Here is a 27,395-nt window from a genome sequence, read left to right as displayed (position 1 = left end):
AGAGAGGGGAGGGAGGAAAAGCGAGTGAGTGAGAGAATCAGATATAATTTGTTCATTGTGGTCATAACATTGTATAGACTGTGACAAGATACCAAGTAGGTCTCTTGGTTTGCTTGTTTTTTGTTTTATATAAAAATACAACAAAGAATCCATTCTACTTATTTTTGAAAACGTGGGTCCTTGCAGATGACCTGTTTAATGAACGTTCAGTGCTGACTGACTTTGCAGAAAGCTTACGTGGAGGTTAGACCAATGTTCTCCAACCCTGAGTCCCCATATTTTTGTTGGACTACAACTCCCATCATCCCTAGCCACTTTAGCCAATGGGTCAGGGATGATGGGAGTCGTAGTCAAATGACTTCTGGGGGGCCCAAGTTTGCAGAAGACCAGCATTAGACTGTGTCCGATCTATACTGAGCTGCGTTAGTTCTGATTTGTTTGCAGGGCTGGTTATATGACAATCAGTGTTTGTCCTGCACGCATTCTGATCTGCTTGCAGGGTGTATATAGGTTGTTCGGTTAGTAACTCCCACATCACTTTCCAAACCGCAACAAGTCAGTTGTTCTTTTTTGAAAACATCACACCCACACCATGCATTTCAAGCACCACCCATTAACGCCACTTTAACAGCCAGGGCTTCCCCCCATTGTAGTTTGTTTGGGGTGCTGCTGAGAGTCGTTAGGAAAAACCCCTCACAGAGCTACAATTCCTAGCATTCTAAACAAACTACAGTTCCCAGGATCAGTTGGGAGAAGCCATGGCTGGTAACATGATTTAGGAGTGCTCTGTAGGGACTGACAAAATCTGTCAGTTTTGCTTTCTTTCCATTTCTCATCTTTCTAGTCTGAAGTTCAGATCTTCAAGTTTCTGAATTAGTTTGCTTTAAAAAAAAAAGTCACATCTCTAGCAACATTTTAGTGCCAAATTCTTTCAATATGCAGTATAATTCTCAGAGTGGTTTAACAATTCATTCGTCTTCTAAGGGAAGTCTGGGAACTGTAGCTCTGAGAGGGGAAGAGAGTCTCCTAACTCGCAGCACCCTTCACAAACTTCAGCTCCCAGAATTCTTTGGGGGAAGCCATGGCCATTTAAAGTGGTATCATAGTGCTTTAAATGTATGGTGTAAATGTAGCTGATGTCTATATATAATTTAAAGAACCACATTAAAATTACTAATCAATAGAAGAAAGAGCTCCTTCTTTTATGGAAGGAAGGAAGGAAGGAAGGAAGGAGAGAAAGAGAGAGAGAGAGAAAGAGAGAGAGATCACCGCCACCACAGGCTAAGGAAAGTATAATTGTAGTGCTTGGCTGCCAAGCCACGAGAAAGATTTCATTCTCTGGAACTAAGCCCAATTTCCCCTTTCTTTCAAAAACGCTGAGTTTTCCAAGGCCTTAACCCCTGCTACGTCTTGCTCTGCTTGGCCTCCCTCCTGGCTTTCCCAAAGGAGACCCAAGGGACTGTGGGAAAGCTGGACAACAAGTTCCCAGAAGAACTCTCTTGGTCTGGGAAGGGTAGGGAGGCTGCCGTAAAATGGCAGCCCTTGTCTGACTCCCTCAAGAGTAAGAGACTTATCTTGTAGAAAGACACCATCATCACCATCATCATCACAAATAGCAAAATTATCTGGGAAGTCATGAACAAATGCAAAGCTGACTGTCCCAGAGGCCAACTCAGAAGCCTGTCATTTTGCAATGGGGATTACTCAGATGGGCACAGGGGGTCTTGGCCAGGCCTGGCTCTACCGTTGGGCAGAGGAAAGTGCTGCCTCAAATGATTTGGGATACCATGAATGGCGGCAAAGTGTTACTTATTCAGTGTAGATAGCTCAACTGGTAGAGGTAGAGCAATCTCAGGTTATAGGTTCAAGCCCCATGTTGGGCAAAAGATGCCAGCATTGCAGGGGGTTGGACCAGCTCTACAATTCTATGATTATTACTGGTGTATGGTGGCCAGTGGCCATTGGGACTACCCTGTTTCTCCTAAAATAAGACATAGCCATAAAATAAGCCATAGCAGGATTTCTATGCATTTGCGAAATATAAGCCGTTCCCCAAAAATAAGCCATACCCCGAAAATAAGCCATAGTGACGTGGTACCTCCCATTAAAACAGCCTGGAGAGGCGTGGCTATGCAGCGTACCGATGCAACGCGGTTAAAATAAGACATCCCCTGAAAATAAGCCATACTGTGTTTTGTTGAGCGAAAAAAAATATAAGACGGTGTCTTATTTTAGGAGAAACACGGTAGTAGGGTGGAAATCAATAGGTGGAGCCAGAACCAGGGAATCACAGGCTCAGCTAGAGAGCTAATCACAAGCAAAGTCACCCCTTGATTGGTGATGATGATGGTAATAATAATAATACTCTGCCAGCCACCCTGGGCATCTTCCAACAAATATAAAAGCATTTTAAAAAATCAAACTAAATGAAGATGGCTGGCTGAGGGCAGACTGAGGTTGGTGGGGCAGGGCCCTATTTGCCCCAATGGACCAGCTGCCCCTGTTTTTACTCCCAGTGGAATAAAATTTGTGGAATGGAAACTGATTTCCTATCAAAGGGCAAGGAGTGACTTCTCAAATCTTGATGTGAAGTACACTTTCCATAATGATTTGTGGAAAGCTGTGGTGAGAGTTAATCCAGATTAATGGCTGTTCACATTGATCTTGTTGATGCGCTACTGGTGTCCTTGCCTGCCAATGTATTTGTAAAATATTTCCCCCCTCTTTTTGATATTTATTCAGCAGTATTCCCAAATGTAGAACAGATAGACAGGAAGAAGGGAGAAAACATACTGCACAAACAAATTTGGATGCAAACCTAATTGCTTTCTACATTGCCAAGATCACAAACAGCAATGTTTATTCCCTGTTTTGGTTCTTTCTAATGCCTAGAAAATAACTGTATTTATAATTTTTTATAGATTGCTTTTTATATAATTATTATATATGCATTAACTTTGGTATTATAAGTAAATAGACAAATTTGTAATATGTATTGTCTATTTTATATGTACACATATGTACATATATATGTACACATATGTACACATAAAAAGGTAAAGGACCCCTGACCGTTAGGTCCAGTTGTGAACGACTCTGGGGTTTCGGCACTCATCTTGCTTTACTGGCTGAGGGAGCCAGTGTTTGTCCGCAGACAGTTTTTCCGGGTCATGTGGCCAGCATGACTAAGCCGCTTCTGGCGATCCAGAGCAGCGCACGGAAATGCCGTTTACCTTGCTGTTGGAGCGGTACCTATTTACCTACTTGCACTTTGACGTGCTTTCGAACTGCTAGGTTGGCAGTACACATGTTGTTGTTGTCGTTCAGTCATGTCCGACTCTTCGTGACCCACATGGACCAGAGCACGCCAGGCACGCCTATCTTTCACTGCCTCCCACAGTTTGGCCAAATTCATGCTAGTCGCTTCAAGAACACTGTCCAACCATCTCATCCTCTGTTGTCCCCTTCTCCTTGTGCCCTCCATCTTTCCCAACACCAGGGTCTTTTCTAGGGAGTCTTCTCTTCTCATGAGGTGGCCAAAGTACTGGAGCCTCAACTTCAGGATCTGTCCTTCCAGTGAGCACTCAGGGCTGATTTCTTTAAGAATGGATAAGTTTGATCTTACAATATACAGCCTTGTCGTACTCCTTTCCCAATTTTGAACCAATCAGTTGTTCCATATCCAGTTCTGTAGCTTCTTGTCCCACAAAGAGATTTCTCAGGAGACAAATGAGGTGATCCGGCACTCTCATTTCTTTAAGAACTTGCCATAGTTTGCTGTACACATAAGTATATATAAATATACATGTAATGCATCTCTTCCATTGTCCTAAACGTGGCCTCTTTCATGTGCATGTATGTAGCTGATACGTAGTAGATTATTTTTGTTATAGACATCCAATGTTATTCAATATCATATAAAAACAGCTTTCGATTGGGAATGTTAAAATATTACTTTGCTCAATGGATGGACCAGTTTTTCCTCAATATATTTTGCTGTTGCTGTTGTCCTTATAAAATACACCAGTTTTGACATCAAAGCTCTTCCCAGATTTTATCTATCCATTTCTTAACTTTTGGTATGTCCTGTAACCTTCAGCTGCTTCCTTGTATGTTTATTTTGCCAGCCAAAGATTGCCCCCATTTGCTTGAGAACTGACTTGGAAATGAGTCTCATACAGCTCGATGGAACTTACTTCCAAGTAAGTGTTTCTAGCATTAGGACAGGTGTTGAGGAATGTGTGGCCCTCCATATGTTGTTGAACTCCAGCTCCCATCAGCCCCAGCCAGTCATGTCCAATAGGCGGGGATGGGGGGCCCTGAAGAAAGTGCCTTAAAATGGAACTGAAGTTTCTATGATACCATTGCCCACACTTTAAAAAGCATTCAGGGTTCAAACCATGTGGACTAGTAGAAGAAGAAGAGAAGAGTTTGGATTTGATACCCTGCTTTATCACTGCCAGAAGGAGTCTCAAAGCAGCTAACATTCTCCTTTCCCTTCCTCCCACACAACAAACACTCTGTGAGATGAGTGGGGCTGAGAGACTTCAGAGAAGTGTGACTAGCCCAAGGTCACCCAGCAGCTGCATGTGGAGGAGTGGAGACACGAACCCGGTTCACCAGATTACGAGTCTACCGCTCTTAACCACTACACCACACTGGCTCTCAGTAGCAGTCAGAACAGGGAATGCTCCCACCCTCTACTTAAAAGCAAGTGTGGGTTTTGGGTGATTTGAACTCTGAAACAGCCAGCATGCTTTCACTCACTGTAGCAACATCTGTAGTAGTAGTAGTAGTAGTAGTAGTAGTAATAATAATAATAATAATAATAATAATAATAATAATAATATCCTGTACACAGCCAGAGATAGCAAAAGGGAATCTACAAAGGAGAAGGTCCGGACACTGTGTTGAAAGGCATAGAAAAAAGCTGTGTCAGAAATTGGCAATCTGTTGAGTCACAACTGCAATTCCCACCCTTAAATTGGCTTCTAGCCAACGGCTGAACCATCATTTCCCTCTGCAACCCACTCCCCCCCTTACTTTGGACAGAAAAGAAAAGAAAAAAGAAAAAAAACCCAACATACAAACTGTTGTAATTTATGATCTCATCAAACGACCGTCTGCTTGCGTCTTTTGTACTTCAGCAAAATTGGAGGGGGGGCCAAGGAAGGCTATAAATTTTTTTTACCTTGCTTCAGCCAATCAGCAGAAGCCAAAAACAGCTGTTAAAAGGAGCTGGATGCTTGGAAGAGCAACTATAGCGCAATTTAATAAAGGAGGAGAGATTAATACACACATATAAATATAGATATATATCACATACACACATTTCCTCTCTCTTGCACTCTTTCAAACTCAAAAAGTTCCCAAGGATTCTTACACAGACGCGAAGAAAAGAGAAAACAGCAACTGGAATTGACATCGGTTTCTTTTCTTTTTCCCTCCCCTTCTTCCACCGGCTTTTCATTCAAGCTCCTTTATTCAGAAGGAAGGAAGCCCCCTTTTTGAAGAGAGAGGTATATTTATATATTTGTATTTCTTTAAAAATTTGGAACAAAAGGAAAGGAAAACCTCAGCTCCATCCTGTTGCACAGGCTTCCAGATCACTGCCGGGTTTTTTTGTTTTAAAGAAGAGTGTGTGTGCTGAAAAGAAGACAGCTCAAAAAGACTTGGCATTGAAGTGGGGAAAGAAAGAGAGAGAGAGAGAGACCCCACAATTCTGGAAAAGGGACTTCTTGATGGTCCATTTTTTAGAAATTTAAATAGGCAGTGAGGGACTTCGTGCTGGGGTGTGTGAGGTGGTGACTGGAGGTGGATTTCAAAACCCAAAGGAAAGTGGATGATGCTCCTTGCTTAGGTGCTGTGAGCCACAGATAGGACAGAAGAAGCGACCTCAATTGCCTCCGTTTACTGCCCACATCCTTTGTGTGCATCAGCTGAGTTGTTGATTTGGTTTTGTTTTTATTTCTGCTAATCTCAGGGTCTCCTCTTTTTCCTTAAAATAATCTTCTCCCTCAAAGATCAACAAGCTTTAAAAAAAAAGTCGTTGGCCTTTCTCCCCTCAAGGTAGCTTTTAGCAAAAAAAAAAAAAAAATGTTCCAAATGTTTCTTCTTTGGGTTATCACCTGCTGTCACCTGGTCCTGGCTGTGGACGAACGGGCCCGTTTCGGCCAGTATCAGGAAGAAATAATTTTCCCCGAGAGACTCAATGCCACATTCCATCCTGCGGGTTGGGATGAGGGTGACATGCTAGACAACGGCCTGGGTAGCAGCGGCAGCTCGGATGAGCGGCTCTCCTACCGCCTTCGCGTGTTCGGTGAAGAACTGGTCCTAAATTTAGAGAAAGACCCCAGCTTCGTCGCAGAGGGCTTGACGGTCCAGTATTTGGGCAGGTCGGGACAAGCAGAGGACGGCTTGGCTGAGCAAGGGACCTATTTCACTGGCACGGTGAACTCTGACCCGGAATCGATTGTGGCGGTCAACTACGACGGGGCATCGCTGCTGGGGGTGCTTCAGTACCGTGGCACCGAGTACCACGTGCAGCCCCTGGAAGGGGGAGCCCCGAACACGGCGGGAGGAGCCGGCGCCCACGTGGTGAGGAAGAAGATGCCAGAGAAAGCAGACGGGCCAATGTGCGGCGTCGGGTCCCAGGCGCCAGACAGCGCGACAGCCCCTGCAGGCAAACCATTGCCCAAGGACGAAGCATCTCCCAGGAGAGCAAAGGTAAGAGCGGGAGCATGCTGGGATGGGGGGATGCGGCTGCCAAAAGCACTTACCAGGAATACTTTGCACATGCCATTTAGTTCCACGTTGCGCTCGGTGCCGGCTTTTGAGTCCTTGTTTTAGCATTTCTGTCTTGCTCTTAAAGGAAGCTGCGTGATACAGGCTCAGACCACTTGTCCATCTAGTTCAGTGTTGTCCACAATGGTTGCTGGTAGCTCTCCGGGGTTTCTGGCATGGGATGTGAACAGCCTGACCTGAAGGTGATCGCGGTTGAACCTGGGTCCATCTTACATCCATTTTGGTACGGCCCTTCTCCCCACCCAAAAGATTCTTTGGAGGTTCCCGGTGGGAATGTTCTCAACTGCCCACCATGTCCCCATTTTCCTGGGAGCCCGTAGCAGTATCAGGTATCTAACAGAGGTTTGGTGCTCACTTCCGTGTTAATTGCTTCCGGGGGGGGGGGGGAATCCATTTGCAACCCAGTAATCCCAGGAAATTGTGGGGTTTTTGCACTGTACTTCCCGCAGTTTTCATGCATCATGCCACCGCCACTCACGTGAATTTGGGGCAGTATTCCGGCATACAGTTCTTTTCCGTCATTTCCATTGGCGAATCATGGGGGAGCAGGAGCACGCATGCGCCTAAAGGCTGGCGATGCGTCCAATGATAGGTCAGGTCACACCACGCCCACTGGTGTGAATGTAATTTAGTACGGCGTGACAAGATGCCGATATGAAAGCCACTGTTCCATAATGCAACAGGCAATGCGGTGGAAAAGGAACTTTAGGAACCAGAACAGAAGTGCCTGCATTATAGCCAGGCAAACTACTGTAATATACTCCATGTCAGAATGCACCCTTAGTTGGACCCAAGAGAGGTGGTTACTGCTGTTGCTGCTTCTCCTGACAAGCTTGGAGGAAGCAAGTGAACAGATGGCAATGGCGAGGAGGAGGAGGAGGAGCAGAGCCAGGAGGCTCTGGGGTATCAAAAGTAGGGCTCCTTTTGGGATGTGGGGCCACAGTAAATGCCCAATGGGGTTGATCCCTGACATTAGCTGTGTACAGGGACTCTTGAGCCAATGGCATCTGGTCTTGCCAGACAAGTTATGAATTGTTCCTGTTTCCTTACTGTGGTTAACCCTTCCCCGACCTCATGCCCTCCAAATGTCACTGGACACCAACTCCCATCAGCCCCAGCCAGCATGGCTATTGCTCAGGCATGATGGGAGCTGTAGTCCAAAAGCATCTACAGGGGGTGAGGGAAGGCTGTCATTGTCAACAACACCGGCCTGGTGAATCCATCAAAGATATTGATTCCTGGCAGGATCACAGATACAGCAAAGTGTCGTTGGCAAGAACCACAGACACTAGGCAAAACTGCATACAGAGATATGGACATTTGGGGAGATTTGCACTAAAGCGTTGATGAATTTTCGCGAGGACTTCCCTCCCCAGCCCCCACCAAAAAAATTCTGCAAACTGATGTGAAAATGCAGAAAGTCAAGTAAAGTTGGAAAAACAAGACACTGAGAGAAGTTGAAATTGACAGATTGGCCCATCCCTATCAATACAGCACCTGTTTCTGCCCAACCCCAATGTGAAGAAAGAAGTCTTCTTTTTCATGTTTTCATTTTGTTTGGGTCACATTTTCTAAAGGCAGGTTAATTATGATATATCTGTCACTCCCACTTAGTGGCAGGCAGGCGGTGGGGGATCTGGATGCAGTGTCTGCATCCTTCAGATTTTTCCTTGGGGCCAAGTCTGAGAGATAATAATGGAACAGAGTGAAGCAGGGAACGCCCAGTCCCCAGGCAGCGATTCCACACTTGCACCCACCACCCACCACAACCCTTCCCTCCTCTGACTGCTCTTTGCCCTGGCTGTGAGGTGTCATCAGTTGGGGTTGGGAAAGAGACTAGAAAAGTCTTGGCAGAGCTGTAGAAAGCCATCAGGGGAGGCGGGGGAGAGAAAGCAGCTCCATGCAGATGCAAGCCATGGCCTCCCTGGTTTGGGTGCCATCTTGGAACAGCTGCCAGGATGTCTTGAGAAAGCAGGCCAGTGGTTAGAGGGAGGGAGGCTGAACGCAAAGGAGGGCCGTGAAGGCTCCTGTCATAAGAACGCAGGAAGCTGTCTCATGCCAAGTCAGACAACTGATCCATTTAGCTTAGCTAGCCCTACCTGGACATGGTGGCTCTCCCTGGGATTGGCTCTGGCGCCACCTACTGTTGACCTCCTTGCCTTCTGCCCTGCTATTCCCAATGGTCACCAAGAACCCGTGCTGGCAGCTATGCACATAAATTATCATCCGCATTTTTTTGTGCAAATCTATGCCATCATCTTCTTTCTTTTTGAGGGTGTGGGGTGGGGGTGGTTTTCCTCTTTCTTTCTTTTGAGATGCATAGTTGGCCCCCCAAGTCTGATTGAGGCTCTACCTTTGCACACCAGCTTAAGCTCATTCACTGCCACCAGCCAACCTGTACACATCTCTACTGTCAGGATGGAAATCTGCCTAGCAACTGTTGGGTGTTCAGGATGCTTGTAAGAAGGTTTGCTTTCAAGGAGAAAGGGAGAGGCTCCTGGCAGGGGCTGGTGCCCATTGGGACCCAGCAAGGCAGAAGAGAAGGAGGCTAACAGCAGGTGGCACTGCAGCCAATGGCAGGCAGAACCAAGTGACTCTAGTTTTGAACCCATCCTCTTCCCTGTTGAGTTCTGCAAAGCCAACACTGAGACTAAAAAGGAGGAAGCTGGCCCTCTCCTGCTTTGTTCCCGCCTCTAGTCCTGGAGGTAATATATAGCGGTGGCTGGTGACCCATTGGGATTGTCAGGGTGGAAGGTTGTGGATTTCAATGAGAGCCACGCCCCCTCCCATCGCCCCATGATTTGAACAGTGGATGATACATACCAGCCCTTGAAGCAAGAGGAGAGCTCCTTGAGGCATGTGCAGAATTGCTCTTCCTCCATACAGCTGGGTAAGCAAGCACAAGTTTAAAGTTTAGGAGCGGGGGGAGAGAAAGAGCTCTCAAAAAGACTGTGGCAGAGAGCAAAAGAAAAGCTCTGCTGGATCAGGCCAGAGGCCCATCTATTTCCCACCCTGTTCTCACAGTGGCCACCCAGATGCCACTCTGGGAAGCCCACAAGCAAGTCCTGAGTTTTCAACAACCCCCTCCACGAAGCAGAGGTGGTGTTTTATTATTTATTTCAACCATTTACAGACCACTTAATTACAATAGTCTCTAAGCATTTGTTCCAGAACCTCGACACAATGAAAATTAAAAACGAGTTAAAGCTATAAAATCAGAATTCCTTTGAAATGCCTGCTAGAATAAAAGTCTGGCCTCAGCTGGAAGGGAGTTCCATAAAACTGGGTCCTCAATACTGAACACACAGCTCCTAATGGATACGAGCCATTTATATTATAAGTAATATATTTCTTAAAGGCACTAGCCTCCACTGTGCCTCAATCTTCCCAATGGAAGCAAAAACCCTGGGTAAGCGCCTGGAACCCCTGGAATCTCACAGCGTTCTTGAGACAAGGGGGAGCCTCTGAAAGTGACTACCCCAAATACCTCTATGATTGGGCAGGGATATAAGGGATCAGGTATCCTTGGTTCAAGCTGTCGCCAATTAAGCCTTGGCAATGAGTACCAGAACCTTGAGCAGAGTAAGAGCACCCAGCGCAAGCTTTTGAGCACCAGTGCTATGTGCTGGTGAAAGTCTGTCCCCATCAAATCTGACACCAACCCCGTTCGTATTTTGTCACCCTAACCCTTCACCTCTGGGTCTTCCTGACGCATGTAATGCAGCGAAGCTGTGGCAAGCTCTGACCTCACACTGTGGCGGGGATGTCTCAGCACCACACAGGCCCCAAGAGACCTTGCCCCCTACTTAGCGGTTCAGGCAGGCGCTGGTGCCTGGTCTCCTGCTGCACCGAAGGAGTCGACGCTTGAGGCTCTGAGCCAACAGCAGAGACGGCCCTCAAAGTCTCCCTCCTTCCCTCCCCCAGGAATTTTTGTCCAGCAGCAGCCAGTCAAGAAAGCTACCCACAAGCTCTCCACTACTCATCTTCTTCCACGCCGCCTGGCTGGAGACATCAAGGCATTCAGGCACATATGTTGTTTATTTGCTCAAATGGGGCCTGACAGATTAATCAACAGAAGCCCAGGGTTGATTAATCCATCTGTCAGAACTGTTGGGCCTTGTCATCTAAGCTCCCTGACCATCCCCAGCTAAAGTACTGTTTCCCCACCAAAATTGCTTAGTTTCAAATTCCCCAAGCCCTAAATCCCTTTTGGTGTCAGGTATTTTACGTGCCACACATCCTTTGCATGCAATCGTTTTAGTAAAATCTATTTGATTTTAAAAGGTTGTTTAGGTTTTTTTTTAAGTGTTCCCTGCCCTGCCTATTATTAACGGGAATCTAGGAAGCAGCCTAGCATAGCCCAGTATTGTCCACTCTGACTGGCAGCAGCTCTCAAGAATCTCAGGCAGAGAAGAGTCTTTCCCATCACTTTCTGTGGCAGGGCTGGGGAATCTAATACCAGGGGCGAAATGTGGCCCGCAGCCCATCCCACAAACCATATCCTCAAGTGCTTTTGCCTGGCTGAATGTGTCCTTGAACTGTGATAATACTTCTTGCTTGGCTGGAAGGTAGATGGTGAAATCTCTCTCTGTGTATAGAAACCCTTGGGGAAGTGCAATAGCTTAGTGGTAGAATGACTGCTTTGGTTGCAGAAGGTCACTGGTTCACTCCCCGGTATCTCCAGATACAGGACCCTGGAGAGCAACTGCCAATCAGGGTAGACAATACCAAGACAGATGGACAAATGGTCTGGCTCAGTATAAGACAGCTCCCTATGTTCCAGCGTTTTGCATGGCTGGAATGGAACTACCATACAAAAATAAGAGTCAGACCCATTGCTTCACCCACTTCTGCATGTGCTTGCACCCACCCCTGGTATGTGCCCCCTGGAAGATCACTCTGGAGGAAATGCAGCCCCCAGGTTGAAAATTAGGTTTTCTGTAGTGTACTTCTAACATAAAACAGCAGGGGAGCTCCTACATTCAAAGCAGGTGCTCTGCCATTGAGCTACAATCCTTCTTCAAAATATAACTGGCTAGCACACTTGTACCTTTATCTGCTCAGGAATTCTAAGAAACAGAAAAACCAGCGCAGTCTTGAAATCAGTGCAGTTTTGAAAGGTTCGTTCTGCCATCTTGATTCAAAATGGTGTCCAATTGTATCCAAAGACAGACAAAAACCTGCTCCTCAATCTCAGGAACCGCCATGAAAAATTCGGTTAAAATCAGTGCAGTTTTGAACGGAACGGTCTGCCGTCTTGATTCAAAATGGCATCCAAATGTCTCCAAAGATAAGACAAATACCTGCTCCTCAATTTCAGGAACTGCCACGCAAAAACCTCTCATGGTATCGTAAGAGGTGTCCAAATGCATAGACAACAAACAGCTTCTCAAAATATATAGCAGATAACATTAATTAAATTGATGGATCTGTCATTTCATGTATCCCCTCCCAGTGTTCTGTCCCTGCCTAGGCACTTGGGGCAATGCTTGCTCCCCCATGGTGTGTGTGGGGGGGCAGAATGAGGTTCACTTGCCCTCTTTCCAACTCACCTCTCTTCATCCCTTCTGTTCCCTGCAGCGGTTTGCTTCCATCCCACGCTATGTGGAGACTCTGGTGGTGGCTGATGAAGAGATGGCTCATTTCCACGGTGCAGGCCTCAAGCGTTACCTGCTCACCATCATGGCAGCAGCCGCCAAGTTCTTCCGACACCCCAGCCTGAAGAATCCAGTCAACTTGGTTGTGACCAGGCTGGTTGTGATTGGACAATCCGAGGACGGCTTGCGGGTGTCTTCCAACGCTGCCGAGACGCTGCGGAATTTCTGCACGTGGCAGAAAGGCCTCAACAAGGAGAGTGACGAGGACCCTGAGCATTTCGACACGGCCATTCTCTTCACTAGGGAGGTAAGTGAACTGCTGCCAGGTATCCCCCTATATGCTGCACAGAGAATTTGCACAACTAAAATTTTGCACCAAGGAAAATGGCCAAATTCCGCAATCTGCATAAATTCTGCAAATTGGTCACATTGGCATTTAGCGATAGGCTCCTTACTTTCCTAACCTGTGAAATGTTCCAGGGATTGCAGCAAAATTTAGGGTTTTTTCCCCTTTGGGTGAAAGAAAGCCCCCAGAGGCTTAAGGGATATTTGCAATAATTAGCTAGCTGAGAGAGCTGGAGGGTAGATAAGACTAGGACCAGGAAGTTCTGGCTTCAAATTTCCTATTCAGCCATGAAACTCAAAAAACAAACAAACCCAAGGATAGATGATAGATAGATAGATGATAGATGATAGATAGATAGATAGATAGATAGATGCCAACAAAAAGAAAATTAGAAGGGAGAAAAAACATTTTAAGAAGCTACTACCTATGGGTGGCGCTGTGGTCTAGACCACAGAGCCTAGGGCTTGCCAATCAGAAGGTTGGCGGTTCGAATCCCTGTGCCGGGGTGAGCTCCCGTTGCTCGGTCCCTGCTCCTGCCAACCTAGCAGTTCAAAAGCACGTCAAAGTGCAAGTAGATAAATAGGTACCGCTCCGGCGGGAAGGTAAACGGCGTTTCCATGCACTGCTCTGGTTTGCCAGAAGCAGCTTAGTCGTGCTAGCCACATGACCCGGAAGCTGTATGCCAGCTCCCTCAGCCAGTAAAGCGAGATGAGCGCCGCAACCCCAGAGTCATCCGCAACTGGACTTAACGGTCAAGGGTCCCTTTACTTTACCTACGAACTCATGTTCACTGGAGGTTTTGAAAGAGATGTTGGATGGCCTTCCATCAGGAATTTGTTAGCTATGATTCCTGTGTTGTAGGGATTCATAGCTAACTAGAACCTTCCAGCCCTACAGCTTTATGATTCTATCAGTTCTTGCTTGGTCTGAACACAAGTGTCTGACCATCTCTCCCCCTACTGACTTGCAAGGAGAGCTGTTTTGGTGGCCAGTGGGTGCCTTCCCCTCCAGAAAGATACTGTAGACTTTGCCTGCTGAGTCCTGCAGACGGTGCCATCCCACAATGTGGCCAGTGCCACCTTGGAGGCTCCTTTAATGGCTGTTTCTGCCACACTGTGCATTGGTGGCCTTGACAATATGCATTTGTCTTTCCCTGGCAGGATCTTTGCGGGCGCTCTAGCTGTGGCACTCTGGGCATGGCGGATGTGGGCACCGTGTGTGACCCAGAACGCAGCTGCTCCATCGTGGAGGACGACGGGCTGCAGTCTGCTTTCACCGCAGCGCATGAGCTTGGTAAGTGGGGACCTTGCACTCAACCAACCACCCCTGGGGGCATTCCCATGGATCCACCCCTGCCGAAAAGCCAGGTGGTCTATTCCCAAGAAAGACAGAGGTGTGGAGTGCAAGCCTAGGCTTGTCTAGTCAGCAATATGAGTTTCATGAAGGATAATGTATCAATGACCATCAGGGCTATGCTCTGCCTCAATTCTCGGATGCAGTCGTTATTTATCATTTGATGTGTTTGGTTCCCTGGGCTCGTTTGGGAGGAAGGGCAAGATATGAGTTTAATAAATAATAACTACCGGTAATCCTGGGAGCCTACGCTTTGCATTAGATAGATTCTGTTCTTGAATGGCTGAGTAATTAATGCAAAATACCCTGCAGCTTCACAAGTATATGGGGAGATGGAGCTGAATTTTCTTTCTTTCTTTCTTTCTTTCTTTCTTTCTTTCTTTCTTTCTTTCTTTCTTTCTTTCTTTCTTCTCTCTCCCTTTCTCCTTTCCTCCTTGTATAGGCCATGTCTTCAACATGCTCCATGACGATGACAAGCACTGCAGAGAGCTGAACCGTCACTTGAACTCGCGCCACATGATGGCCTCCATCATGTCCCCCGTGGACCCCGAAGAGATGTGGTCCCCATGCAGTGCCCGCTTCATCACTGACTTCCTAGACAACGACCACGGTAAGACTTCGCCTTCCGATCTGTGCATTCCTTGACTGCTCAGTTGGATCTTTTTGGCCCCGGTGGTCGAGCTTCCTTCCTCACCATCCTACCCTCATGTGACAACTTAAGCACCTAGGGAGAAGGGGGACCAATTCAATTCGGTTTGCATTGAAAGGAGAACCAAAACAATGCATATACGGAAAGCAGCCATTTTTTTAAAATTCACACATCTCTAAACATTGTAATGTTGTTCTCCGGCCAAGTGATGTGCAAATAAACGTATATATGGGGTAAAGCATGTATTAAAATGAATATGCAGTAATGATGAATAGGGCATACCAAAATACATTTTTATTAGGGAACATTGCTTTGCAGAACTGTATAATCAAAACTGACAGATCTGCCCATTCCTAGGCCTAGCATTAACCAATCTTCTGGTTCCCCCTTCCTCATCCCTTTCCCTGCAGGCCGCTGCCTCTTAGACAAACCACGCGAACCCCTGCACCTCCCAGCTGCCTTCCCCGGTAGTGATTACGACGTGGACCAGCAGTGCCAGCTGAGCTTTGGGCCTGACTCGCGCCACTGCCCCAGCATGCGCCCCCCTTGTTCCTCACTGTGGTGCACGGGGCAGATCAACGGGCAATACATGTGCCAGACGAAATACTTCCCCTGGGCCGATGGGACACCTTGCGGTGAAGGCAAGAGTTGCATGAGCGGACAGTGCATCAGCAAAGTCGACTTGAAGGCGTACAATGTGAGTAGACCCGCCAGCGGTGTCTCTGGATTCCTGGGGTAGACACGAAGGACACGGCGCTCACTTTTTGAGCTGGGGACACTCTGGATGGTACTGAATGCACTTGTTCTGTTAGCACAGGGAATTGTGCTTGAGTAATGGTGCTTTCCCTCTTGTCCTCCCCCTGAATGGACACCATGCCCTCCCAAATCTGCTCCTGAGGGTTGCGGGAGGCATCAGGACAGATTTAAGGGGTGCACAGGGGAAGGAGGGGAGAAGAACTGCTGCACAAGCACCAATTCTTACGCTAGTGGATCGAATTGCTTGGCACTACACTGGATACAAGCCTTGGAAACCCAAGAACACAAGAGACACACACAAAGCACGTAAACTGATCAGGAAATGTAGGGAACTGAACTTAAGTTTAGAAAAAGGAGAAACAGATACTGACAGATTCACCTGTCCCTACCGTAGCGCTTGTGAACGTTTGAAAACACCGTATGATGTATCAATTGTCTCGCACAAAGCACTTTTTCACTCCCTCTCTTCCCTTTTCTCCTTTTTTTTTGCAGATTCCCACCCACGGTGGCTGGGGGCGTTGGGGCCTGTGGGGCGACTGCTCCCGCAGCTGCGGAGGCGGAGTGCAGTACTCCACCCGCGAGTGCAACAAGCCCGTCCCACGCAATGGTGGCAAGTACTGCGAGGGGAAACGCACCCAGTACCGCTCCTGCAACGTCCAGAATTGCCCCGAAGGGAACGGTAAGATCGTTTCTGCCGCTTTCAAACAGCGTTTCTCAGGTGGACCTGATTGCCACAGCCTGCCCTGCTGCTTCCTCGCTTCCGTTACTTACTGGCAGAAACCATAGCTACCCAACTGCCAACGAGTGCAGGCAATAGTGAGCAAGAGGGACCAATTGTCTTACTCCACATAAGGCAGCTCCCTATGTTACTGTGTGCTAACTGGGTTCATTATTCCAAGTGGCGCACAGGAGTCTTGCTTAACTGTTCAATATGGAAGAGAAAACGTGAGATGGAAGCAATCATCAACAGGCCTCACATGAATGTTGATGCTCATTTCGCACCCAAAATGCACCTGGGGCCATTTTATCCTTGTCATCCAGCCCTAGTTGCAGGTCTTAATCCCTGTGTGTTAATTCCCCTCCAGCTCTGACCTACCGGGAACAACAGTGTGCTGTCTACAATCACCGCACAGACATGTTCAAGGACTACCCTGCCCCCATGGACTGGGTGCCCCGTTACAGCGGTGTGGCTGAGCGTGACCAGTGCAAGTTGACCTGCCAATCCCATGCCCTGGGCTACTACTATGTCCTGGAACCAAAGGTAAGTGTTACCATGGCAGCGTGGGCCTCCCATCCCTCAGGAGACCCTGAGGTTATTTGACACCTAAGAGAACAGGCTTCCGGAAACAAAACGCAAAGCAATGGACAGCTATCTGAGAGTGTGTAGGCGGGAGATGGGGAATCTGGAAGGTGTCGTGGGGAAGGAAGTAGAGGACCGAAGAGGAAAGTGATTTTCCCATAAGCCCTTGGGGCAGCAAACTGACTCTTGCTTGGTTCTAGGTGGCTGATGGAACACCCTGCTCCCCCGACTCCACCTCAGTCTGTGTCCAGGGGCGCTGCGTCCACGCTGGCTGCGATCGTGTCATCGGCTCGAAGAAGAAGTTTGATAAATGCATGGTGTGCGGAGGGGACAACTCTGCATGCACCAAGATCTATGGTTCTTTCACCAACCCTCAGTGAGTGACTTTTTTTTTTTTTTTGCAGGCACTGCTTTGTGTGGGAATGCACAATGTGCTTCCCTCCTTCCCAACCCCAAGCATTTCTTTACAAATAGTTAGAGACCTTGCTGATGCCATTACTTCAACTGTTAAATATAGGCCTGCGCCAAAAGTATCCATAGGAACCCTAATTCAAGAGCCCAGATATAAATGATGAATAGTTATTGCATTTATGAATTTCAGGTTGTATCCAAGAGTAATCCTACTTGGAGCAGTATACAAAGTGTTGAAACAAATAATGTGGAAAGGGTGGGACCTCTCATTCCAATCCCATCCAGCCCTAAATCCCACCCAGCCCTAAGACCTGGCTATTCTCTGACCAGGAAATTGTCTCCTATTCCCAACTTCCTAGGGCCACATTCACACCATTCATTTAAAGCCATAGCACAGCACCTTAAACAGTCATGGCATCCCCCCAAAAACCCTGGGAGATGTAGTCTGTCAAGTATGCTGAGAGTCATCAGGAGTCCCTTATTCCCCTTGCAGATCAACAGTTCCCAAAGTTCCCTGGGAACCACTCAGAAAATCTGCTCGGCCACACTTCTGTTTGTGCCATGCCTAGAAAGCATGGATCCGGGCAGTTTTCCACCACTTACCTCTGGAAAACTTGTTCTTCCGCGTGAAATCAAAACAGCAATCCACAGAAAAACCGGATTGCCCTTTGTTCTGTTTCAGTGCTAAAATGGTGGTTTTTTGGGGGGGAGGGAGTGGCAAGGAAAACAGAAGTGTGAATGAGCCCTGAGTCTTGTGGAGACCTGGCCACCCTGCCCGTCAGAGGAAGGCCTTTGCCGGTCTCCATCCCAGCTGATCCCTGATGTTTCTCGTCCTTCTTCCCAATCAGGTACGGTTACAACGATGTGGTCACCATCCCGGTGGGAGCCACTAACATCCTGATCCGCCAGAGCAGTGGCCCATCGTCCTCCAGTGACGGGATCTACCTGGCTCTCCGCCGGCGGGACAGCACTTACGCCCTCAACGGCAACTACATCCTGGCACCTTCTGAGCAGGACGTTCACCTGCCCGGTGGGGTGAACATGCGCTACAGTGGGGCCACCAAGGCCATGGAGACGATCGTGGGGCGTGGGCCCCTGAAAGAACCGCTCACCTTGCAAGCTTTGGTGGTGACTGACCAGAAGACCCCGCGCCTCAAGTACACCTTCTTCGTCCCCAAGGCTCCTAAGAGGTTGTCGAGCCAGTGGCTGAAGCAGAAGGCTCGCATCTTGGAGGTCCTAAGGAACCGGCGAGGCCGCAAATAGACATGCGCACCTCTCGCGGAGAGGTGGTTCCTGGCCAGGCCTCCTGACTTGCTCTGGCCCCTGCAACCCACAATGGAGGCAGGCGTCTGCATGGGGAGGGGGCTCAAAAGGCACGTCTTAATGTCGCTTTCCCAAAGATGACCAAACTGCACCAAACCTTCCCCACCAACCCCACAAACAAGAGACCCTAAGCAGGAAAAGCTGTTAGCAAAAGCAGGTGCTAGGTTTCGGTCCCTGCTTGATGGCTCAGGGACCTTCCAGAACCTTCATGGACTCTCTTTCTTGGCTCTGCCCGGACATTTGAAGACTCAGGACACAAACCAAGTTGTGGGGGAAAGGGGAAAGCACCCAGAGGCTTAAGGCCTTGTATGCCTGAAAAGGCTTGACCTCAAGTGTGGGTTTGTCAAGCCAAGCCGTTTCCTCCTCCCTGGGAGGGATCTGATAAGTTATGGGGTGATGGTCAGCTGGGCTACAAAATGGAATCCAAGGTGGGGAGGAGGAGATGAAGAAAAGCCTCTTGCTGTTTTCTTTGGGGGGGGGAATGAGCAACATGGAGAAGCAACGGAGCTGACTGAAGAGAACAGGCATCAATTCTGCAAAAACAACATCTGGCTTAGCCAAGGCCGTCAACGGGCCTATTCTCCATTGTGCTTGTTCCCTCAGTTTTTTTATTCCTGTCAGCTCGTGTACTGTATTTATTATCCTTTTTATTTATTCACTACTCTGGATGCATAAAGAGTATTAATTGTGGGGAGGGTTTATATATATTTGTTGTTGCTGCTGGGTTTTTGTTTTTTTTTTTAAACAGAACAAAGGAGGCAGCAATGTTCCTCAGCTTCACCAAAACTTGGCAAGTTTACACCACACGTTTTTTCTGGGGGAGCCAGAAAATGTGCTCAAATCAGCGGCGTCTACCTCAGCCTCTTAGCGCCTCCTTCTTCCCCCACTCTCTGCTCTCAAATGGGATTTTTTTTTGCCCACCCCACAGCTGTCTCTGGCTTTGGACAGACTCTTCTGCCAGAAAAGGCGAGCCTCTCTTATTTTTTTTTGCAGCACGTGCCTTTTTCCTTTTTCTTGCGGCAATGACAAGGCACCAGAGAAATTACAGGCCTTGGTTTGGGGGAAAAGCCGTTCCCGAAGTGGTCAGGCTCTCGGGACTTTTCCCCCATAGTAGGCCGACCTCAGTTAGACCTCCCTTCTTATATTGTGTTGAGGGAGGGGCGAACGGACCAGGCTTTTGTGCCTCTCGTTGTTGTGGCCTGCAGAAGAGGCCATGGCAAAGAATTTCCTCCCCTCAGCCCAGAAAATAATGTTGTGTCTGGGCTGGTTCCCAATTATCACAGGTTGCGAGGGGAGCTGACGGGCCCTAACGTTATGGGCCAGGATCATAGCTGTCAACTTTTCTCTTTTTTTTAAAGGGAAATTCCCTTATTCCGAATAGGATTCCTCACAAGAAAAGGGAAAAGTTGACAGCTATGGCTAGGAGGCACTGCCGAGTGAGTGGCAAGGAAATAAGCAGTAGCTTAGCATGAGGAGGCCATTAAAAGGGAATTATTTTTCCCAACCTAAAAAAAAAAGTGAGGGAAAGTAGGTGATTTCATTGAGGTGGCAGGCAGAGAGGTCGCATCCAATGCCTGTCATAGAGCAAACCAAATGGAATCAATGGTTCGGACTAGCTTAGGTCCACAAATTTCAGTGGGGCTACTCTGAGTAAAAGTCAGTTGACGATCCTCCCTAGACGCTGACATTCAATTCTTTTAAAATGAGAGCAGAGGTGAGTGGTTGCAGCAGTGAAGTAGGGTGAAGGTGGGAAACAATGGGACTCTACCAGCTCTGAGAGCGAAAGGATGCCAAGCCAGGGTCTTCTCATTGTGCCTCCCCTCCCCAAACACCTGAGGAGTAGAAGCACATGGGCCAAGAGGCAGCAAAAGGGAGCAAGAAACTCATTCTGCACATTGCTGTGCCAGAAGCACCAGCCGTTACAACAGGAGTAGGGAACATTGGGCCCTCCAGATGCTGTTGAACTGCAATTCCCATCATCTCTGGCCATTGGCCATGCTTGCTGGGGCTGATGGGATTTGTAGTTGAGCAACATGAGCTATGCCCACACCGAGGCTGATACACACTAATTTCCTCCTGGAGGGGGTGAATTATATTTAAAACCTCTGTAGAACCAGAGGGGAACCCCCCCCCCCAACAACTCCCCAGTTTTGTCAGTGGTGTCCCTTTCCCTCAACCACAGGGACTGACACTGATAGTTAATAATTTAATTAAATTATAAATTGAGGATAGCAGCAAAAGCCTTAACTGACCCTGGGGCAAGTCCCCAGGGGTCATGAGGTTGGGTTTTATATTTGTTTTGTATAGAACGGTGTGTTTGATCTTAATAACTATTGTTGGGGATCTGGTGTTATTTTTTTTCATTTTGAAATAATAAAAACTCCGCCAGGTTATTTAATGCTATTTATAAACCTGGTGTCTTGGTGTGACTCTTTTGGTGGGTACCGTTATAATGCCACTCCTGGTATTTAGCAGTGACTTGGGAGAAAGAATTAAATGGGGGGGGGTAAGGAACCTCAGGCCCAGTGGCCAAATGCAACTTTTCAGATCTTTCTAGCTGGGCCCTGGGAACTCTCCCCAAGCCACTCCCCCTCTCTAGGCCACGCCCTTGCCCACCGCTCAAACTCAGCCTGCAAGGGGCAGGGCAGATTCAGATCTGGCCCACCAGGGGTATTTCCCCCATCCCTGAATTGGGTTTTCTGCCCAGGACTGAGTTATCTGTCCTAGGCAGCACTTCAGTTTCACTTGGTGGCACATAGCTCAGTGGTAGGGTGTCCACTTCCTGAAGCAGGAGGTCCCAGGTTCAATCCCCAGATGGTGGAGAAAGATTCCTGCCCTCAAATCCTGGGAGACCTACAGCCTGTCAGCTGCACTGAGCTACATGGCGCACTGGCTTGACTCTGAATAAGGCAGCTTCCTGTTACAAAGTCTTGTCTCTGACCCCATGAGCTCAGCTGGGCCAAAACGCAGCCTGTTGGCCAGATGCGACCCTGAAGCAATATCATCTGTATCTTTAAGGCAGTTTCATCAAGAAGCAGTGAAAAGCCGGGCCTCGGCTTCCCTCGCCAGGGAAAGAAAAGCTTTCAAGCTGTAAATGAGGGGGAACATTCTATACTTTTGGGGTGGGGGAACCAGACACCCTTGGCCACTGGCCAAGCTGACCGCGGCCTGCTGGGAGAGGAGAGTGCAACAATATCGCCTTGTTAGATCTTGCTTTGGGCTTGGTATGCAATGCCTCAGGAGTTCCGGAGGACACATACTTCAAAATTATATGAACGTTATGACACCTGTACTATCCGTAAGGGGATGGTGTCGTGTGGCAGACTGTCTATGGACCACTGTGCCCCCCACAACTATCCAAAGTTTGAGAAGGCAACTCTTTCGTCTGTTAGTGACTTTGCTGAGCTTACTCGGTTATGAAGGCCACTTTCCAGGCAGATGGGTTGGACCAGACTTTAAATTTCCCAAAAATGCACCAATGGAGAAGTGAAGTCAAACTGCTAGAAGGTTGCAGCACCTGCTGTGGCGGCAAAGACCGATATGGGAGAGACATGTTTAGTTGCAGCTGGGGCAGATGAAGGCGTACGGTATCTCTCCCGACAAGGTTAAAACTGCTGCCTCCCACATTGTTTTTGCTGCATTTGTAGCACCAAAGTGACCTCTCGGGTGCGCAAACCTGAGCAGTGTGTTATGGAGGTCCTGAGCTACCTAGATGACAAGACACCCCCCTCCCTCATCCTTGCCAATGTAGTTCAAAGGAAAGCAGAGCAATATGTCTGGCACCAGCTTGGCTGCAGGAGTTGCCGGAAGAAGGCATACCAGGCACCCTCTTAGGGACTCCACTATGGATTTGTGTAGGCTTGACTCCTTAGCTTTTTCTTCTCCTGAAGATGTCTCGCAAGATACCAATACTAAGCAGGGGATATTATGGGAAATCAGAAAGAGTGACGAGATACAGGCTACTTGACATGGTAGGGACAGGGCTGGCATCAGCAGTGGTACCCAGCCAAATACTCAAGAATAGCAGCAGAATCCAGCTGGATCAGGCCAGTGGCTCATCTAGTCCAGCATCCTGTTCTCACAGCAGCCAACCAGATGTTGGTGGGATACCCACAAGCAGGACCCGAGAGCAACAGCAGCTCTCTCCCCATTTGTGATTCCTGGCAACCAACCACAGCCACAGTGGTTGGAAGCCATCAACAGCCTGATTCTGCAAGATTGTGTCCAATCCTCTTTTTAAAGCCATCCAAGTTGGTGGTCATCACTTCTTAAGGGAGCAAATTGCATAGTTTCATTACGTGTTGTGTAAAGAAATGCTTATGCCCGTCCTGAATTTCCCAACGTCCACTGGTTGGCCATTCCCGTCACCTCCTAATGGCAAATTCCTCTTCCTTGAAGGCGTAGCCTCCCAACGCCTGCATGGTAGCTGTTTTTGTTACTCTGCTACTTGGACCTACGCGCAGAGCAAAAATTGGGGTTCCAGGCTTTAAAATAAAAAAGGAAGGAGTCCCCAAAGGCGAGGTCCAGAAGAAGGATCTTCGCTACATCTCCTCCTCCATGTTTTCCTGCTGCCTCTTCAAATCTTCTTTCCAGACGTTCACCTCCTCCGTCGCTTTTCTCTGACTCACCCAGGCGCTGAAAGGTTCCTGGGCCCATCTCCAACTCCCCAAATCTCCCAAGGCCACGGAGCTGCCGGCTCGGATTCCAGAGCCCGCACAGAGGGTGCAATTTCCACTCCTGGTCTTAGAAGGGGGTGGGGAATCTGGGTGTGTGGGACGGGGAGGAACGCAGAAACGGTTAGCCTCTCCGGCTGAGATTTTAAAATTAAGATCGGATGATGGCCAGGGAAACTGATTGTGCCTGCTGTGGGGGAACGACCAAGCAACAAATAAAGAAGCGCCTTCAAACAGAATTCAATGGGTGGGGGATGTTTTTATATATAAAAAATCCTTGCAGTAAATACAAAGAGCAAATACATACAGAGATGACCCGTTATGTTATAATACTGCTAGGCTGCAACAGGGTCAGGCTTCATAGCAGCACCCCCTTTGGGCCCCCGACCCCAAAACACACATTTTTGGAGTGTGGCAACGGCCCCTGTCTGTAGCCAACCCCCCCTCCCCTCAAGCACAAATTTCTGTGGATCAGCTCACGTTCATGAGCATCCCTTAAATGACTGCATACTCAACAGGCAGCTGGACTCCAGCTAGCTAACACTGCACTGGAGGTGTTATGGGCCCTCCAGTTGTCGAGTTACACCTGTGACGGCTCATTCATACATGCCAGTGAGCGCTGGGGCGCTATGGCTGCTGAGCGTGCATGGATGAGCAAGTCTATGGCGTCAGCGACTAGGGCAAGGTCGGCCCACCTCCCCTTTCCTACAGAGAGCCCATTGTTGTTGTTGCAGCTCCACCAATCTGCTGCTGCATTTTTATTTTTTTTAAAGGCATGTTTGCATCCCCACTACCACAGCAAAATAAGAACAGACAGGCCGCTGAATCAAATCAAAGGTCTCCTTGCCAGCGGCCTGCTCTTAAGTGACCAGCCAGACACCTCGAGGGGAAGCCTGCAAGCAGGACCTGAGTGCAATGTTCACATTCACAACTGAGAGAGCTAAAATGACTTCTTAAGAAAGCTAACTGCTCCTCTACAGATGGGGCGGCAGGGACTTCAGGAACAGGGCACCGAGCGTGAACGCACATGTGCTGCTCCTGGGAATCTGTTTTTGACATCAGGACTGAGCTCACAGCACCCTCCCCCCCAATCCAGTCCTAGACTCCCCTTCTTTCTTTGTTTCAGCAGCTTAATTTGAGAAGGGAGAAGAGACTTCTCAGTCAGGAATCTGAAGCCCTTGCCAAATCAAAGTCATCCAGAGAGCTACCCGCTGATCCCAGTCTACTTTCTGCCCGTCTCCCAGTTAGCCTCCATATAAGATGCCGTTCAAGCTGTGCGTAGTTAAGAGACCGGGGCCACGAGAGCTGTGTTAAGATTCCAACGCCACTGCAAGACACAAGCAAAGGATTCTATATCCCGAAGATACATGCTCTTTTAGAAAAACAACATCATGTTTCTAGACCTTAAAGACAGCAGGGGGAGGACAGGGAGGGCTTTGCCTGTCCAAGTCTCACACCTGTCATCTATCAGAAGTTCAGGGCGCTGGGTGGTTGGTTGAAGACTAGGCCCAGCAGGAAAAAACAAAGGGATGCAAAGGCCTGGATCTTATACAGGGAGCTGGAGGCAGCTTTTCCTCTGTGCCACCCAGCAGAAGAGAGCACAGTGATCAGAGTCTGGAGTTTTGCACTAACAAAACAGAAGTTCCCAATCTGTGGGACTGGAATGAAATGATGTAACTGGAATGAAATGACCTACAATAATTTAGACTTCTAGAATCATAAGAGTTGGAAGGGTCCTTGAGGGTTATCTAGCCCGACACCCTGCAATGCAGGAATCTCAACTAAATGTTCGGAACGGCAATCTCTCTTTTTCAGAGGGAGTCATTGCACAGGTTTTGAACTGGGCAGTGAGTGGTGGAGAGACTGGAAGAGTAAAGCTGCAAAACACAAACAACAATACTAGGGCAGATGACCAGAAGTGGAGCAGGCAGCAAAGGCATCCAAAGGGGGCACAAGAGCAGCAGTGGTGCTCTCCTGGCAGCGGCACAGTCCTTGCTGGGATGGTGGCAAAGCCCGCTGCTGCCTTGCCCGCCCCAGTGTGCAGTAGTGCCACAACTCTGCCTCTTGTGCCCCTTGCTGAGAACAGACAGGCTAAATTTTACTCAAGACAGACCCACTGAAATTAATAGGTCAAAGTCAATTCTGTTCATTAATTCCAATGAGTCCATTCTGAGAGTAGGGTTAGCAGAGTCTTTAACTTTGGGAGCCTCATAACTGTGCAAAGAAACGAGGAGACTCTCCTTCGGAGCACTGGATTCCCGAGTGAGAGATCTTTTCTTTCTCTCTCTTTTTAAAGTCAGAAATCTGGCTATTCTCTGCAGCAATGAGGACCGGAACCTTGCTTAAAAATGAAAGAAAGAAGTGGCAGCAAAATGTCCTCCAGCTGCCGGATTCCTTGTTCCCTGGCACCCTCTCGAGCGTGAAGATGTCAAGACCCATCGTCTGTGGGGTTTGCAAAAGAAACTGCTCATCTTTGAGATGGGCGGGCATCACATTTGGTTCAAAGAGAACAAGTGGCATCCTGTTATTAAACGAAGCATCAGTGCAAACACATCCTGAGAAAATAAATAAAGCGGCAGAACACTTAAGACTTAATCCACAGCCAGAGCTGCTTTGTCCGCAGGGCACCGGGGGCAATCAATCGCTCACCCTCCAGTTCCTGACACTTGCATCTGGGGCTGTCTAGACTTTCATTAGAGGGTAGGAAATTATCCCAATTAAATCCCAGAGACATTCTTCCCCTCCTCACCACACACACACACACACCCCAATCGCGCCGCAGTTAGGTTCGCAGCTCAAAACTTGTTTGCCAAGTCTGAGCGAAAACCACCCCGCTTTTTTAAAAAGTTGGATGGATAGCAAGGTCAGGCATCAGGGAGACAGTGGTAGAAAAAAGCCTCATTTTAGCACAGACCAGAGGACAGGGAATTAACACAGCGTGTAGAAAGGAGTGGGCGAATGAGAATGCTGCAGTATAGGGATGTGGCTGGACTACTACCCCCATCATCCCTTGACCGCGAACCATGCTGGTTGGAGTGGATAGGATATGGAAACCAGTAACATCTGGAGGAGGGTGTCTCACACTGACTCCCCAGGTTGTAGCACTCTGCTGAAAGTAAGGCTGCAACCTGATTTTAAAAAACAAAAACAAAAAAAGCAAAACCAAAACCAATTACGTTGTATGAGCCTGGCTGGATTAGTTTGCCAATTAAACTTGCACATGGGTAAAAACACTTCTGAAACAGAAGGCATGCTTTGTTTTCAGACAACGCACACACGCACACACGCACACACACACACGGCATTAGAAGTGGCCTTCCTCTCTGCTTTTGGTTGCAATGCTGCTGCTGCTTGGTTGCTTTACCCGTTTAGCATACTTAAAATAATATTCTACTATAACATGATATATTTTTAGCCGCCTTGAGAAGTGGAATCGAAGCCTGGGCTATAAGGCGACATAATAAATAAATAAGTACCACCCAACCCAAGGATTAGCAAGTTGGGGTGGGGGGGTGGGAGAAACAGATGACACAATGGGTATCAAATGGGACAAACTTCTTGTGCTTTGAAAGGCAGTGGAGGCTGCTCCATTCAGGGGAATGGGACACTGCCACACAACCCTTAGTCTGTTCTCAGCCATCCCCAGCCTGCTTGCCTTCTTACTTACAGCCGGTCCAGGGGGTGGCCCTGCCTGTCACCTCCCTCCTCCTCAGTCTCGGGAGAAGGATGGGGACAAAACTAGACTCCATTGGCTCTGCCACTCATTGGTTGCAGCTCTGCCTGTCATTGCCTCTGGCTCCGTCTCCTAAAGGGCTCCCAGATTCTGCCCTACAAGCTCTAAAGGATACCAGCCACCATTTTGAGTTTCAGGGAGTAATTATTTCAGAGGGGACTGCCACCCTCTGGTGAAGTACTAGGGGCAAGAGAATCTGCCCCTACTAAAAAGGGTTTATCTGGTGCTCCCCCCCCCCCGAAAAATAGGTGCCAGAACTCACCATGAAGTTGTTACAGTAAGTCGCCAGGCAACTCGGGGCAGCCTTGAATAGATAGATGCCTGTTTGACAACAGCAGTGTTAACCATCCACGGAGGTGAAAAAAACTACGGCAAGCTGTTTGGATTGGGGGTCACCCCTGGTTCTGGTACAGGTCAAATAAATGTGCCCCCCTTCCCCCCCCATTCTTT

At 48.2% G+C, this 27,395-nt stretch overlaps 1 protein-coding gene across 1 annotated transcript; it reads left to right on the top strand.

Annotated features, from left to right (window-relative positions):
• Nucleotides 1-6,089: 6,089 nt before the first annotated feature.
• Nucleotides 6,090-19,856, top strand: ADAMTS4 (ADAM metallopeptidase with thrombospondin type 1 motif 4). Its single transcript, XM_033174704.1, has 9 exons — nucleotides 6,090-6,726; nucleotides 12,385-12,708; nucleotides 13,908-14,040; nucleotides 14,543-14,710; nucleotides 15,160-15,446; nucleotides 15,998-16,184; nucleotides 16,591-16,766; nucleotides 17,006-17,181; nucleotides 18,065-19,856. Exons 1-9 carry the CDS (start codon nucleotides 6,097-6,099, stop codon nucleotides 18,477-18,479), a joined length of 2,496 nt encoding a protein of 831 aa, XP_033030595.1. The 5' UTR covers nucleotides 6,090-6,096; the 3' UTR covers nucleotides 18,480-19,856.
• The last annotated feature ends 7,539 nt before the right edge of the window (nucleotides 19,857-27,395 follow it).

The sequence above is a fragment of the Lacerta agilis genome, chromosome 17 (genome assembly GCF_009819535.1).
Source record: "Lacerta agilis isolate rLacAgi1 chromosome 17, rLacAgi1.pri, whole genome shotgun sequence".
Lineage (NCBI taxonomy): Eukaryota > Metazoa > Chordata > Lepidosauria > Squamata > Lacertidae > Lacerta > Lacerta agilis.
This window is presented reverse-complemented; position numbering and strand designations above follow the sequence as displayed.

What these genes read in the sequence shown, in the direction of transcription:
- ADAMTS4 (XM_033174704.1), top strand. Translation starts at nt 6,097, where the DNA reads ATGTTCCAAATGTTTCTTCTTTGGGTTATCACCTGCTGTCACCTGGTC. An exon ending in CATCTCCCAGGAGAGCAAAG is followed by an intron (nt 6,727 to 12,384) that starts GTAAGAGCGGGA and finishes TGTTCCCTGCAG; the next exon opens with CGGTTTGCTTCCATCCCACG. An exon ending in GAATTGCCCCGAAGGGAACG is followed by an intron (nt 16,185 to 16,590) that starts GTAAGATCGTTT and finishes ATTCCCCTCCAG; the next exon opens with CTCTGACCTACCGGGAACAA.